This window comes from Lolium rigidum, chromosome 2 (assembly GCF_022539505.1).
Source record: "Lolium rigidum isolate FL_2022 chromosome 2, APGP_CSIRO_Lrig_0.1, whole genome shotgun sequence".
NCBI lineage: Eukaryota > Viridiplantae > Streptophyta > Magnoliopsida > Poales > Poaceae > Lolium > Lolium rigidum.
This window is the reverse complement of record NC_061509.1, coordinates 36073837-36090335: the sequence shown is the minus strand read 5'-3', so window position 1 is coordinate 36090335 and position 16499 is coordinate 36073837. Positions and strand designations below refer to the sequence as shown.

Below are 16499 nucleotides of genomic sequence, written 5' to 3'. Positions count from 1 at the left end.
GCGTCGCGGCCGACGTGCTCTGCCCGGCGGCGCGTCTTGCTCGGCGGCGCTCGTTTCTGCTCCGGCGACTTCCAGCATGACTGAAAAAAAAGGAGACGGCGGCGACAGGGGTCTCCAGGCGAGGGTGGCGCCGGAGCTCGGCTAGGTGAGCTCCAATCCGGCGAGTAGCGTTGAAGTTTTTCATGGAGGAAAAGCAACAGAGGAAGACAGAGGAGAGAGAGAAGGCTGGGACCATGCGGTTGCATTTTGTGTCTCTGTCACATGGGCCAGGACGCGGACACAGGCGGATACAATGGACGTCCGCGTTCGTCCGGCTCGCCCCAAAAGACTCCTAAATTTGGTCCGGCTTTGGGTCGTGCCGGACGCTACGTCTGTCCGTTTTTAATTTGGGTCGGCCCGTTGGGAGCAGATTTTACCCAAACGGACCAATTTGATGTCCGTTTGTCCGTTTGGGTAGCCTGGTTGGAGATGCCCTTAGGCTGGTGCCAATGCATCACGAAGCTTTTTTTTTCTCGCTCTCACCCCACTCTCATCTTACTCTCACTCCACGGTGTTAGTGCACGGGCTATAGTGCCAGCTCTCACTTCTCTCTCCTCCACATCAGCTTTTCTCTCTCCTCGACATGAGCATTTCTTTTTCAGATTACAACATTCAAAGTAATGCAAGAAAATTATTTTATTCAACTAAAATTGTTACCGATTACATTATAAAAAAAATTACATAACAATTTGAAAAAATTACATAAAAATTTGAAAAAAATACATAATCTAGGCATTAGCCCACACATGCTCAATCAAATCATGCTGGAGCTGTGTATACATCGGTGAGTCCCTCATTTCGTTGTCCATCTAAATCCTGGCTGCTAGGCTTGGTGGTGCATTGTTGTGTATCGTAGGGCCGACATTGGAATCAACTGTCTCATAGATGTTCTCCAAATTTGTATCACGCTCATCGTTGATGATCATGTTGTGCAGAATGACACATGCACGCATGATTGACCCAAGAGTACGCCTCGAGTAGGAGCGTCCCAGAACTGCTATAATGTTGAACCTAGCCTTCAGCACTCCAAAGGCACACTCGACATCTTTGCGCCAAGGCGATTGAGCAGACAGTGGAACAGTCGATGCTTTTCACTTTGTGGAAGAGTAACATCTTTCATGAACACCGGCCAGGAGGGGTAGATACCGTCGGCAAGGTAGTAACCATAGTTGTACTCGTGTCCATTCACCGTGAAGTTCACTATGAGTGCTTCTCCCCTAAGCACATCAGAACACGCCACCTCAGCTAGCCGTTACCCCTCCCTCTCGCCCCGACCTGCCAACGCTGCCGCCCCCCTCTCGCTCCCCTCTCCCCCCAGCGCGGGCGGCAGCCGGGCGGTAGCGGGCGCTACCGCCGGGCGGTGGATCCACCGCCCCGCGCTACCGTCTCGCCCGCCTCTCGCCTCCCTCTCGCCCCGACGCGGGCGGTACCGCCCCGCCTCCAGCCCGCGTTGGCACCAGCCTTAGTACGTATAAACTAAGGTTCAATATTTTTTTACCTCCTCTATTTAGGACTTTGAAGCTACAGAGTACATGCATTGCACCCAGCTAATCCACAATATTAGTTATTGCCAGAGATCCTAATTTATCCAAAAATCAAATTAAATGGGATGAAATCAGGATACTTTATGGAACCAAATCAATGAAAATCGAACAGATAATATTGAGTAGTACAACCTAGGGAAATAAATCTGCCATAATAAATTCCAGCATATATGGATTAAGAAAAGGAAAGAGAGAAAATAGCAGCAGGAGGAGAGTACACCAAGTCCATTCCGTAGTGGCAGCCAACCAAGTCAGCCTCCCATCCTCTCCAACGAACCAGTCCACCTTTCCACAGCCCGCATATACGCACAATAGTTCTACATATCTCACTGACATGTTGTCCCACGCAGTATCTGGTCCCACATGTCATCGAGTGGGGTAGTGATTTAATCTGTACACAGAGCAGCCGTCCGTGGCCGTCCTTCTCGCAGTATATATGGACGCGGACAGCCCGCGGTTCCCCACCATTCCCTCCTCCTCACAACCCGAGCCCAGGCCCAAGCCCAAGCCCAAGCCCGCCTCCGACGAGACAATGGCCGCCGCCGAGCCGCCGCCGACCACCGGCGGGATGGGGTTCCTGGGCCTGCTCAGCTTCCGCCGCAGCCCCATCGCCGTCGCCTCCTTCGACCCGGCGCAGGACGACGAGCTGCTCGTCCTCGACGCGCTCCAGGCCCACGTCGCCGACCGCCTCGCCGCCCTCTCCGCCGCCTCCTCAACCCCGGGGAGCCCGCTCCTCTCGCTCGCCTTCCTCTCCAAGCTCCTCGACGCCGTCGTCTCCTCCGACGCCGCCTTCCGCGACGCGCTCGCCGTGGGCCCCGTCGGCGCCGCGCTCGCCCGGGCCCCCGCCGACCGCCTCGCCGCCGACCTCCTCGACCGCGCCGTCAAGGCGCTCGACGTCCTCAACGCCGTCTCCCTCGCGCTCGCCTCCCTCCGCGGCTCCCACCGCGCCGCCCTCACCGCCGCCTCCTGCCTCCTCCTCGGGGACGCCGCCGCGCCCATGCTCCACCGCGCGCAGTTCGCGCGCGCGCGCCGCGCCATCGCCAGGCTCTTCCCCGACGCCGCCGCCCGGGGCGCGGCGCCCACGACGCCCTCCTGCTCGCGCGCGGCGCGGGCGCTCTCCTTCAGCGTGTCCTCCAAGAACTGGTCCTCGGGCCGCCACGCGCACGCCATGGCGGCGCCGCCGCCGCCGCAGGGCCTCGCCCCCGCAGCCGGGTGCGGGCTCGGGCTGGCGCTCTACACCATGAGCTCCGTCCTCGCCTTCGCCACCTGGGCGCTGGCCGCCGCCGTGCCGTGCACCCTCGCCACCGCGGCCGTCGCGCCCCCGAAGCAGGCGCAGTGGGCGGCGCCGATGTTGGCGCTCCAGGAGCGGATCGCGGAGGAGTCGAGGCGGCGGGAGAAGAAGGGGTCCTCGTCCGGGACCTCCTCCTCCTCCTCGTCGCCGTCCTCGGGCCTCCTCGCCGAGATGCAGGCCGTGGAGCGCGCCGCGCGGGAGCTCAGCAGCCTCCTCGACGAGATCGCCGAGGAGGACGCGGCGGCTGATGCTGACGCTGACTCGGAGCCCTCCCCGTCCCCGGCGTCCGTCAGCGAGGACCGGGCGCGCGACGTCGTCGAGCGCGCCGAGGCCCTGGCCGGCGCGTGCCGGGCGCTGGAGGACGGCCTGGCCCCGCTGGAGCGGCAGGTGCGCGCCGTCTTCCACCGCGTCGTCGCCAGCCGCGCCGAGGTCGTGCGCTGCATCGAGCACAGCGCGCGCAGCGGTGGCGCCGGGTCCGCCTCCGCCGGCGCGCCGCCGACGCAGCCCCATTCCTTCTGAGCCGACGACGATTAGGAGTTGCCTTGACGGATTAAAACCCAAAAAAAATCCGTTCTTTCTCCGCCGCACTGTACCATTCTTTGATTTTGTATCACTGTCACTGCCTCTGTGATCTTGTGTAGATGCAAGCTGTAAAAACTAACTTCTTTTGTTCGATTAGTGCTGTTCTTAAGGCTCAAGAGCAGAGAAGAGAATGTATTGTGTGCTGAAAACCCCCAAAAAAAGGAAAGGTTCAACGATTGCAGAATTTTTGCCTGCTCCTCTCATCATCAATCATCATATTGATTTCTTTCCTTTCTTCCACTTTTTCAGATCATCCTCTCATGAGACATTCTCTCATGGGATCATTCTCTCATCAACATACTATGATCTCTGCAGCTGCAAATCAGCCGGTTGTTTCATAATTCAGATGACCAAAGTTTGGGCTGAAACATCCTCCGCTGTTTCAGATCATCCTCCCATGAGATATCTTTCCTTTCTTGCACTTGTTTCAGATCATCCTCTCACGAGATATCTCATTCTCTCATCAACATACTATGATCTCTGCAGCTGGTTGTTTCATAATTCAGATGACCAAATTCGTTTGGGCTGAAACATTGAGATGGTTGACAAGAAAGTTGACTCAGGACAGAGATGGGAGGAGTGAACCAAGACAAGATCAAGTTGGTGGATGAGACGGTGCAATCAAATTCAGGGTTGACTCAACCCAAGCCGGACAGCCGGCCAGGCGGCCGGCCTACAGCAGCCAACAGTGACAGACATAGATTTTATTGGCCAGGGATGTGCAGGCCATCAAGGGTGCACAGCCTGGGATTAGCTGTTGAGAGAGCTTGGCACTTTGTCCCTTTTGCAGCTTTGCTAGTATACTAGTCCAACACAGCTGACCTGTCCATGGATTATCCTATGACTATTGTCACAGTAGTCCTGAAGCTGCACTGCCTGATTTAGTATTCATTATTGTTTCCTGAGAGAAAATGTGCTAGCTGCTGCCACTTGTAGCTGGGAGACAGGATCTCATTTTCATATGATATCCATGTCACCATATGGTCTCCATTTTGACCCATGTACTTGCACAAGGAAAACATGTTTCCACCGTGGACACAAAGATTGTGTGAAGTTACATTTGAAATGGTATGGCAATCCCACTAAGAGCAGATCCTATGGTGACAAGTACATATACTGGACACTTAGCGTTCGAGGCCCTCGCGTCGCTCCCTCCCCTGGGCGACAATGCCGGCGGAGCAAATCCTGGCCAGACATCGCCGCAACCCCACCCACCTCCTTCTCTGCCGTCGCCGGTGTGCTCCGTCGGGCAAAGCGCGCGCGGAGCCGGCGGTGGCAGGACCCGTTTCTCCTCCGGTCGGGAGGGGCTGCACACGGGATTGGGGAACCCGTGCCGGCGGGATTCGTCGCGAGCTTCCATGGCGGAGGTGGCGATGCGGCCCGATCTAGGCTCGGCTTGGGCCAGGCGGGCCATGGTGGATGCGGTTGCTGCTTGGCGGTCGGACATGGGGAAGACGGAGCCTGGCCGTGCGTATGCGGGGGAGGAGATGCTGGGGTGGTGGCCGCTGCTTGGGGAGGCCTTCCTCCTTCGGCTCGCGTGCTCCAGAGGCGGGCGAGGATGCCGGGGCGGCGGCCCCGGAGCAGCGGCTGCGGCTTTGGGCGCGGCCATGCAAGGCATTTGCCGCGGCGTGAGGTGCATCGGTGGATGGTCTTGCGGTGGAGATCGGTGGTCGACGACATGGTCTTCCTGCCTCCCTGCGACTCCCCAAGCTTCGCGTTTGGGTTCGAATTCCGGGTGAAAGCCTTGCACCAACTCCGGTCTGTGCCGACGACGGCAGCGCCTTCGAGCGTCGTATCCCTTCTTGTTGGCGTCGTTGTAGAGTTCTGATCCTGACCGACGCGAGTGGCTTCAGGTTCTCCGGGTGAAAACCTAAGCTCCATCGGGAGCGAGCGACGGTGACGGATGCGTCATTACCTTGTTGGGGGCGTCGCCTTGGAGCTCTTGGCCTTTGCGGTGCGACGGGTTCTCAGCGGTGGGGCACATGGCTATGTGGCCGAGGGAGCGGACGCCGGGGCGGCGGTCCTGGACAGTGGTGGCACTTCGAGGCGGCAACCTCGATCTCCTTTGCGGCAGCGGCCCTATGGGGCGGGGTCGTGTCGCTGCTTGGTTTTAGGTGGCGATTCTGGGGCTGCGTGGGCGGCAAGGTCGTCGACCCGGCTGGTTCATCTTCGGGCCATGCGAAGGTCGTCCTGGTTGCTACGTCAGGGCGGCGGCCCCGAAAGCATGGTGCTTGGGTGGCGACTTGGATATCTGTGTGGACAACGAGTTTGTCGACCCGTCTGGTTCGTCTTCGGGCAATGTGAAGGTCGTTCTGGATGGTACGTCGGGGCGGCGGCCCCGGAGCTGGAGGTATCTTTCTTGCGTTGGTAGCCTGCGTTGTGTGGATGACGGGACTCCTCGCTTGTGCGGTTTTTCATCTCGGTTTTCCGTATAAACCGGTGTGGATGACGGGACTCCTCGCTTGTGCTGTTTTTCATCTCGGGTTTCCGTATAAACCGAGCAATGTATGGTTTTGGACCCGGTTTCTCTTATAAACTGAGTCATTCTGTGCATAGCACTCTATCTATCTAATCGGCAGATTCGACTGCCTTTTCCTCAAAAAAAAGAGCAGATCCTATGCATAGTCCTGACTGACTTGTGAGAATGACCTAGCTACCCTTCATGAGCAAAGAAGAGTACACATGACTCTGAATCCTCACCATGTTCAGTGTTCTATCATCTGCATTCATGAGGCAGCATAGAGCCTTGCCACCCATCATCAGTTAATTTCCTCACATTTGGCATGCAGCAGGTAGTACTCAACAGGACTACTGATTTTACTGCTAATCATCAATGGCATAGGAGATGAAAGTATGAGAGTATGAGACCCTTCGTTCCAAAAGAAAGTTTTAAGACCCTGAGGTGGCAGGACCGAGTGACAACATAGCAAAATCCGACAACAAGAGGCCAGATACATGGGACATACGGGGCACTTTCTCTTGTCTTTTTTCTTCTAGTTTTGGGTTCTATAAATGAACACCATAATCAACTGCCAAATGCTGAAGCCAACGGCCAAGGACATCTACAATTCATTTCTTAAGTTGCTACACAATAATTATGTCCCTTGCACGAAGCATTGGAGCATTTACGATAGTTATTTCTTAGTTTGTTACAATGAGAAGAGAAAATACAAAAGTTTATACAAAGAAACATTATTTCCAACAGTTTCTCTTCACATTGTTACCAAGACTAGAAACTATTATTTGTGGCCCTGATGTGGATTGAATCTTAAATTTGCGAAAGAAACAACCGAGCTTCCAACAGAGTTTTTTTCCATTTATAAGAACTTGTTTGGTTCAAAGAATTTTAAAAAACGCGGAAATAAGGAGAACACATTAATCGAATGTCATGCCACATTAAATACTAGACAATTTGGAAACAGAATTTGTAATAGATGTCATTTTGTTGCGTTTACATGAAAAACACATCACTACTTGAAAAAGTGCCGGCGCACCATCATTTACGCGCGCCGGTGGTACCGGCGCACCACCATAGAGGTGCGCCGGGGGTAAGTTGCCTAGAATTTTTTCTCCACACCCCCTCCCCCCCGAGAATCGCCTTTTCAGTTTTCAAAAAAATAAAAGAAAATGATAGAAAATTCCAAAAAAATAAAATCCTTTGAACTGCCCGTGTATTATGTAATCTAGCTTTAATCAAAATTTGAAAAAATGAATTTCGATATATTATGCAAAATGACGTCATCTTTCGGTAAAACGGGTTTTCTGGTTGCATACGACCTCCGATGAAAAACTTTTTTATATCAAAATCGATCTACGCAAAATTTGCTATTCGAATTCAACGCCTATAGCCGTTTACCGATTTTTTTGATTCCCAAAATTCGAAAAGGAAAACAGAGTTTTTTGAGGTTTTAGATTTGGATGAAAAAAATTATAAAGTACCCCCGGCGCACCACCCCTCCTCCTCCTCCTCCACCTCCGGTCACCTCCTCCTCCGGTCACCTCCTCCTCCACCTCCGGTCACCTCCTCCTCCACCTCCAACTCCGGCCTCCTACACCTACTCCTACCTCGGTGCAACAACGACATGCCACTTTCATGGTTTTCGAGGACGAACCCGAGCTAGATCTAGATCTAGATCTAGATCTAGATCGGCCTTTTTTAAAAAAATTGAAAAATCATACCGCCGGCGCACTCGGCTCTGGTTCGCGGGGATAATTCATGTTACTCGCCGGCGCACTCGGCGGTGCGCCGGCGGTAACTCATTACCACCGGCCTGTTCCCACCGGCGGGCTCTGGTGCGCCGGCAATAGCCGTTTTTGGTGCGCCGGCAATAAGGCTTTTCCTTGTAGTGCATTATTTTTCCTAGGTGGGCCTATCGCGTCATCGACACAATCGTTGGGTCATATTCCAAAATTTTCATCTCGTTTCTATTCCTCCTGCCGCGCCTTTCATTTATCCTGCCCGATGCGACAATTCCTTACCTAGACCTGCCCCCTCTTTCTCTCCCCTTTGTGAGTATCTCCTCATCGGAGTACCGTCGATCACGCCATGGCTTCTTGGCCGTCTTCTTGGCTGGATTCTTGGGAGCTTTCGCTGCAAGGAGCGAGTGCATGGCGGCGGCGAGTTGCCGGAGAACAGACATGGTGAGACCCGGCCAAGAGACGGGCTGTCATATCTGGCCCATGGTGAAGGTAAGTCGGATCCGTGACGTGTATGGCAAGGAATACTTTGCATACTCTAGACCTCACCAACATCGGTGGGCCACCGGACTTGCCGGAATTAGGATCTTGCCGTGGTATACCTAGTTGGTATATCGCCAACAGCGCCGGTCAAAGCGCTAGCCAAGAAGGGTGTGAATGCACCCTTCATGAAGTCAGGCAAGACACAGATGCCGAAGGCGTAGCCGGATTCGTGGGTACAAAGAGCTTAGGAGGCAGACTACTTGTGCCGCAAGTACGCTGGCGGTAGATATGTTGTATCCCGACATGATCTTGAAAGAAACCTCCGATCGAATGGCCGCAGCCTCCTTTGTTAGCATCACAATCAACATCTACGAGCACACCTGCGTCGACATCGGCGAGTCCACCAATAACGGTATTGCTAGCGAGAATTACATTGACGCCTACAGAGAAGGCCGCCGCCGCTGTGCTGGATGGGCCTTCGCCGACTCCAGAGGCGTCGTCGACAGCTGAAGACAACCCGAACTTGTTCTTCTAGGCTTCATTTGTATCCCGATTTTGTACTATTGATTGGGACGAGTATGGCTAGATCTTTGATCGCGTGGCAATAATTACTCCATTTAAAACTGCAACATCATTATTTATTTTGGTTGGAAATTCTGTTTTTTTTTTGAACAAGATAAGGGCCTAGAAGGCCCTAGAGGTTCCATTATATCACACGTGGCAGGTACAATTTACAAGGAGGTCCTATGGCATCTATTGCACAAAGAAACCATAAATTGTAGAAAGGCCCTCCAGAAATTACAACAAGCACCCTGAGACAAAAACTAGAAACGCGATCAGGTCCCTGGGCGCCTCCGCCACCAATCGCCGGTGTTCCCCAGGCGTCGCCGCCGAGGAGCAAGGGCCAGCTGCTCGGGAGCCCTCTTCCGACGAGAATCCGCTGCCGCGGTCCACCTCCATCCTGCGGGGAACGAATCACTTCGCAGGAGAGAGGCTTCGAGCACCCGCGACGGGGACAGATCATGGCCTCCTCATCGGAGGTTGTAGAGTTGCCGTCCTCACGGCGATGGATAGCAACGGCGAGCTCGCCAGCTGCTTGGAAGAACTCAGAAGAATAGCACCACGCAGGCAAAGGTCGTCGACGCTGGCCTTGAGGAGCAGCTAGTTCGCCGCACCTCTCCTCCTCGCCACCTCGGCAGGCCAGGAGAGCGAGCAGCCAAAACGCCCACCACCTCGAACCGCTCCGACGACAGGAACCACCACCTCCAAGATCCAAAAACAGCAGATCTTGCTCCACCTCCTCCAGACCACCACGGCCAGAAAGGGGAGGAACAGAAGACCGCTTCTCCACTCCAGATCGGCTCCCCCCCTACCACCACGGCCGGACAGAAGAGCATCACCAGCGCCGAGAGATCGAGGAAAAGTAGGGGCTAGAACCACCAGATTATTGGGGAAGGCGGCGTTGCCGATGCTCCTTCTTCCCTCCAGCCGCAGGAGAAGAAGAACAAGCAGCAGCCACCCTAGAAGCTCCATGGATCCGGCGGCCGGGATCCGAAGCTCCGCCTTCAACTAGGGGCAGAACGCCCAAAACGCCGGCAGAGGCCGGAAAACACCAAGAAACTACAGATCTAGGAACCTAATCTACTCCGGCGCCAACCTAAACCAACTCCGGCCAGCTAATCTGGCGGAGCGGCCGTCGGCGGCCCGGTCAAAGACGGTGGTCTCTCAAGGGCACTGTAGCGAGAGGAGAGCGGTGTGGGGGGGGGAGGGGGGGGAGTGTGGAATCGAGTGTCTCACAAAGACAGCACCACCAAACGACGTCCCCATTCGTCCGATCCGATGTTTTTGCCTAACACTGTTCGGGGAACGCGACTAGAAATGATCTGAACGTTACCTGTCAATGAAAAACATGACCCTCTTTGTACAATTGTTTCTCTCTTTTGTTAACGGTTTCTCTAAGAACATCCGTGGGAAAGAACATGCTATGGAGTTTCCTCTGAAAGTTACCCGTCAATAAAAAACATGACCCTCTTTGTACAATTGTTTCTATCTTTTCTTAATTGGTTCTCTATGAACATCCGAGGGAAAGAACATGCTAAAGAGAAGGCAACACCATCTGGACATTGGATTTAATTGCATCCTATGTCTAGCTCCACCTGAAGAGACAGTCAAACACCTCCTTTTCCACTGCATCTTCAGTTTCAGTACTTGTTGGAATATCCTCGGCTTGCATTGGCAACACCAAGGAAATAGATTGAACATCATTAAACAGGCCAAACTTCACCGGAGGCAACCTTTATATATGGAGATTTTTATGGTTGGAATATTATGAGAAAAAGAGGAATAGCCTACACTTTAATAGGAGGACACGAGATATAGATTCTTGAAGGAGAAGGCTTATCACTAAGTTGCTGGTTCATAGGAACAAGTAGAAGCTAGCACACAGAGACACTTTTAATTCGAACCGGATAGGATTATCAATACAAATAAGGTACTAAAGCTTTAGGATTGCTGTGAGAGTAGTCTAAACTAATACTGACAGATCAGCTGAGTTGAAGAAGGGACAAAGTGCCAAGGCTCTCTCAACAGGTAACCCCAGGCTGTTTCAAATCTCTGTCAGTGTTCGGTACTGCATGCCTGCCGGCTTGAGTTGAGCCAATATTTTGCCTGCATCTTTCTCCAGGATTTCGCTAACCAGCTTGATCTTTTCTTCATTCACTCATCATCTCTGTCTGAGTCATCAACTTGCTTGTCAACCATCTCAAGGTTCCAGCCCAAACTCTGGTCATCTAGATTGTGAAACAACTGGATGATTTGCAGCTGCAAAGATTAGAGTGTAATCCTTGACCGGAATGTGCAATTGATTGTTCCAAATGATTACTGAGCTAATATAAGCATAAACAGTTCCAGCCCTTGAATCTCGAAACCATGGGATCTGCAGCCTCACATCAAAACTATGGTGGCGGCCCGAGAAAACAAAACAAATGAAAGGGATAAACATGCAGCGAAGACTTCAAATCCACGGCAGCGACATCATCTACTCATATGATGTAACAGGGTTAGTGATTCTATGTCCTATGAGCAGCAGCCAGAAGGAACTAGCACAAAGACATCTTATTCCAGAATAAGAAGCCGGAAGAAGAATACAGAATTCACAGGCACTGCAGCTGCAAGATTGATGTGAGACCAGTCATAAAATGTTACATGGAACTAGTATAATAAAGGGACATTGGACAAAATGACAGAACACTCTATCACAGTAACCCCAGGATACCTCCTTCATATGAGTAAAGCATATAATTGAATCGACCAGGTTATAAGATATATACATATCACGGGAAACTAGAGGATCACATAGATGTATGACGATATGGTATACGGTTAGAGCACGCTGCTTCAGTGACTCAAAGGCTGGTTTGGCTCAGTGACTGGAATACTTCGAGTTCCAACAGTACCTGTGAAGCAACCGATTTCGTTAGTTATATAACTCAGGAAAATATTAACTTCACGGTAAAGAATTTATGACTGAATCTTTGAATTTGATCATTACATCAATATTAGGTAAAGAGAAAGTAGTATTTAAAAAAGAAAATAAAAAGCACAAAACCAGTGTTTTGGAACAAGCAAGTATGGTTCAAATCCAACCGAGCATTGCTGATGTCCGATTAAAAATGATCCTAAATGAAGCCACATTCTTTTCCGTAAAAGAAGTGTCACATTCTTTTGTTTTCTGGACTCACGAGATTCCCATTAAGATCAAATCTAACTATTTCAAACTTCAGAAAGTGCTAACATAAGTTTGAGATAAGTAGATCAAGTAGCATAGATATCACCCTCACACCTTGCATATTTTGCTTAAAAAATAGTACAGTATAATCCTTGCATCCAGAAACGGTTCTAAGAGCAAGGAAGATCTTTTCAGTAATCAGTTATTAGTTAATTTTTCTGTGAACAGTTTGCTCACCAACCTTGCCAGGTAATTTAGTCTTTTCATGCAGACAAGTCCCAAGTGACTCTAAATATCAAGATGATAAAATACAAATTGGCATCTCGACTTAGGGGCATATGAGAGGTTACAACTCCTATTGGCACAATGGCAATTCCATATCAATTAAGTGACACATGATCAATTTTCTTGTTAAGTTAAGAGATACTAGTCAGGTGGGTCATGTCCAACAAAGGTATCCAGAATCCAAAAACAAACAAGGAAAGTACAAAGAGAGGAGTAAGACTTTTTTAGAAATTTAGCTAACTTAATTATTGAATATCAATCTCACAAGTGTAAATTTCTCCGAGCCAGAGGTCCGTCCAAGAGGCCGTTCTTACCCTCCAGGACCAATTCCCGAACCTCTTCTCCCACTCCACCCGCGTGGATATCAACGTCGCCACAGCCCTGACTCCTGGATTCCGCGGTACGCTGGAACCACGCCTGTCGCAGGCCGCTGAAGCTGACCTTCGAAGCCTCGCTATCGAGCTTAGCTCTGTGGTTCTTAGCGGCGACACCCAGGATTCTCGTTGGGACCGTCTCACTAACAAAAAGCTTTCGAACAAAAGTGTCTACTCCAATTCTTTCAGGCACCTGCAGATTGACGTGATGGCGGAGAAGGTGTGGAAAAGCGCTGCCCCCCTTAAGTGCAAAATCTTCTGCTGGCTTGCTGTGAGGAGGCGCCTCCCAACCAATGAACGCCGCTTCCGGCATCGCCTCGGGGCCTCGGCTACATGCCTCTTCTGCCCTCAGGATGAGGACACCGATCACCTCCTCCTTCGCTGCCCCCGCGCCGGCGAAGTGTGGGCCTCTTTCCTTCAGGACCCCCAAGCTCGGCCTCCCTCTGACCTCCAGGACCTTTGGTCATCGCGGTGCAGAACCTTCGAAGAAACCACCATCAGCACCGCAATCGTCTGGAACATCTGGAAGAGACGCAACACCAAGACCTTCACTGGAGTGGACGAAGACCTTACCATGGTCCTTCGCAGATGCATCCAAGACATTAGACTTTGGGCTCATAGATGTACCACCCCCTCCGCCTCCCTCTCTCTAAATAATTGGTGTAATAACTTCGACCCGCCTTGAGGTCCCCCCCCCCCCCTCCCCTCCTCCCTCTAAAAAGTTGTAATGATCCCCTGTACGCTTGTTTTTATTAATGTTCAGGCTGGCGTAAGCCCGCCGTAGCCCAGTTCAAAAAAAAAAAGTGTAAATTTCTACAGCTTTCGGCCACCCACTCGGTCAACATGCAACAATTGGAATGAAGAAGCCCAAATATACATGAAAAACAAGCAGCATTATCAGCAGCACGACCCTGAAACATGCTGAGGTTTGACATATCATCTTACCAAGTGTTATGCGGACGATAGGGAATCTTTTGGTACAAGAAAGCTGTGTGGAGAGAAGCAATGTTGTCCCCCATAGAATTAAGAGCAGGGTATGTATGGATTTGAGTCGTAAGATTTACCATGAAGGTGCCTGTGACTACAAATTTGTTTTTGCGGGTAGACTACAAATTGTGTTAAACCAAATTTATAACTTTTCACAATGGTTTTACATGTAATGTATGTTAACCTCGCAGCACTGATATAACATAATAAATCACTCAAAATAGTATGTTAAGATAAAGTTAAACTAGATCAAGAGAAAGAAGACAGCTGCTAATTTTATCGATCAAGCACACATGACAAAGATAGCTAAGTTAGTAAACACTTCAAAGCACAGTAGAGGCATTCCAGAAAGAATGTATGCAAAATAAGCATATTCAGCCTGTAATGTATAGAGAAGCAATTACCTGCAGTAAAGAAGTCTGTGAAAGGATGATAGGAATCCTCCAAAAAGCTTCCACGATATTCCCTGACCCTCATCGACTCAAGTTGAACCATGATCAAGGAACCCCTGTATGGATCTCCAGCGCCGCGCACCAGTAAAAAGATCTCATCAGTATCCTCAGCATACGCCACTATAGCTACGATCGGTGCATTAGTCGAAGGCGGTAGACCAATGATATTTTGCAGGTTAACAGTCTTGCGCAGAACCCACTTGCCAACACCATGACAACTGACCTTGTGGTCCCACAAATGGAAGCTTGGGTACATGGATATGATGATGCCAACATCGCCGTCCTCTGCCCGGATGATCCTCATGTTAGCCCTGCGAATCTCGGCGCCCGCGATGGGAAGCCTCTTGATCACAGCTAACTTCTTGCTAACCAAATTGAACTCGAGTATGTCAATATCGAAGCCATGTAGCCACCAGTAAATGGCATTTCTGATGAGGGTGCCAGGGTGACCGCCGAAGAAACCGCCACATGGTCCCCGAGTCGACACGAGATCTCCCCACAAGCCGGTCTCAGAGGAGTAGACGCGGGCAATGGCTGGCCGCTGGTTTCCGTGGAATGTGCCTACCAAGACCACCTTAAAGGGGCTCGAGTGGCAGCCCCCGTGCACGTGGCCCGGGTTGTCGTCGCCGGCGACGCAGAGCACCGCTCCACTGGTGCTGAACCCATGGCCGTACCCAGCCACATTGAACTCCCGCGGAAGGGCCACGACGCGGAGGTCGCCGGAGACAGGGTGAAAAACTCGGAGCTCAAGCCGTACCCGGTTGAAGGCGAGGACGCGTCCGTGGCGGCACCCGAGCAGGTTCCAGCTATCGAAGAAGTCGTCGGCGCTGACCGGCAGGGCGAAGCGCTCGGCGGGGATGCGGTCGGGAGGGCCGAGAACGGAGGTGAATACGATGTCTCCGGAGGTCTCCCCGTAGACGCCGAGGATGGGGGGCTCCCGGTGGTGGGCGCGGAAGCGGCGGTGGAAGGCGGCGGAGGTGACGAGGCTTCCCCAGAGCTTGGAGACGGCGGAGACGCGGGGGAGCGAGGAGGGCTGCGGTGGAAGTCGGAGTAGGATCTCGCCGAGGATAGCTTCGGAGTCCAGCGGCGCCGCCTCCGCCGGCGAAAGACGGCAGCTTCCGGCCGTCTCGTCGCCGCCCCCGTCGCTCATTGTGGGTTGGAGATTTTATTTCTGAAAAGAAAAACCCGACTTGGAGGTAATATATGGGAGGAGGCAGAAGCAGCACAGCCTCCGCCGGCGAACGGCGGCAGCTGCCGGCCGACGGCCGTCTTGTCGCACATGGTGGAATGGGGATTTTTTCCACGGGAGGGACTGAGTGCAATCAGTGGGAGAAGCAGCACAGAGAATAGAGACGGAAGCAATGGAATACATGGGCTGGGCCTTATTGACAAAGATGGAATTAGCATACTGCTCAATGGGATTGGACCGAACAATTTCCACCAAAATAAATATACTCCTAACTTATAAGGCCATGAGACTATAGTTCCCTCCGTTTTGTACAACACCCCTAATAAAAACTACTCCTAACTTTTTTTTGCCGATAAAAAGCATATATTAATATCGTGTAGATACCAATTACATCTAGCGTCTGCAACAACTTCATGCCCTAATGGCATAAAAGATGCACACAGCTAAAAATGATAGAAGAATTATAAAAAAGAAAAAGCCCCGCTACAAAGATCGAAAACTCTAAACAACAACTCTGACACCACCAAGACTGTCGTCGTGGCGAACGAGCAGATGCCATAGGATGGTTTAGATTGGGGCCGAATGGACGCTAGAGGATTCGGGGGAGGGTTTGCGACTAGATGGGATGAACTTCCGGATGCTTTCCTCAAGAACACAACCAAAGGCCGGTATGCAAGAAGAGAGACAAGAGGAAGAACTCTTTACTAGATCGCTTGCTTCATTGATCTCAACATGGTTACAAGTTCTTGGATACAAGTTCTATCGTCTAATCTCCTCTGGGGACACGCGCCTGTATGAGGCAGTACCCCCTCTCCTTATATAGGGGAGAGGGTGGCTTACAGAACAAGGAACCCCTATGGCATCTTTGACTGGACAAACTACTTTACAAAGCTACTTTAATCACAGATGACGCCGGAGTCTTCTTTAATCAGGGACGCTGACGTCCTCCGGCTTCTTTCAGCGTCATCTCTCTCTTTGGCGCCAGGGCTCTGATTAAAGCCGCTTTGCTTAGCTCATCCTTGTCCTCTTGCTCTGAAGAGAATCTTTGATCAGTCCTGCCGACAGGCCCTTCTCTCCGGTATCTTCTTTACCGGGTTCCCGCATACCCCCTTGGGGATACCGGCTTAGCTTCACTTAGCCCAAACTCTTATCTTTATTTTCCGGTAAGAATATTTAACCGGTATCTTGATGGCTCAAACCATCCGGTTTGGCATGCCTTTGGCATACCGGGGGTTATCCCCCCAACAAAGACAACACCAGAAGATCAGCTTCTTCATAAGCGACGCCTCCAAGAAGGAAACAGTGCACACACGCTGTCATCGCCGTTCACAGATCTTAGGTTTTCACCC

The 16499-nt window shown here is 51.6% G+C and overlaps 2 protein-coding genes across 2 annotated transcripts; one reads left to right on the top strand and one right to left on the bottom strand.

Moving 5' to 3' along the window:
* Nucleotides 1–2114: 2114 nt before the first annotated feature.
* LOC124686232 (protein ROH1-like) lies at nt 2115–3649 on the top strand. The gene has a single exon (XM_047220217.1). It carries the CDS (start codon nt 2116–2118, stop codon nt 3391–3393), a length of 1278 nt encoding a protein of 425 aa, XP_047076173.1. The 5' UTR covers nt 2115; the 3' UTR covers nt 3394–3649.
* A 7668-nt stretch (nt 3650–11317) lies between these two features.
* On the bottom strand, nt 11318–15111 carry LOC124689507. Its single transcript, XM_047223030.1, has 2 exons — nt 13914–15111; nt 11318–11591 (listed from the first exon to the last, which is right to left on the bottom strand). The coding sequence occupies exons 1-2, from the start codon at nt 15109–15111 to the stop codon at nt 11533–11535; spliced, it is 1257 nt and encodes a 418-aa protein (XP_047078986.1). The 3' UTR covers nt 11318–11532.
* Nucleotides 15112–16499: the final 1388 nt, after the last annotated feature.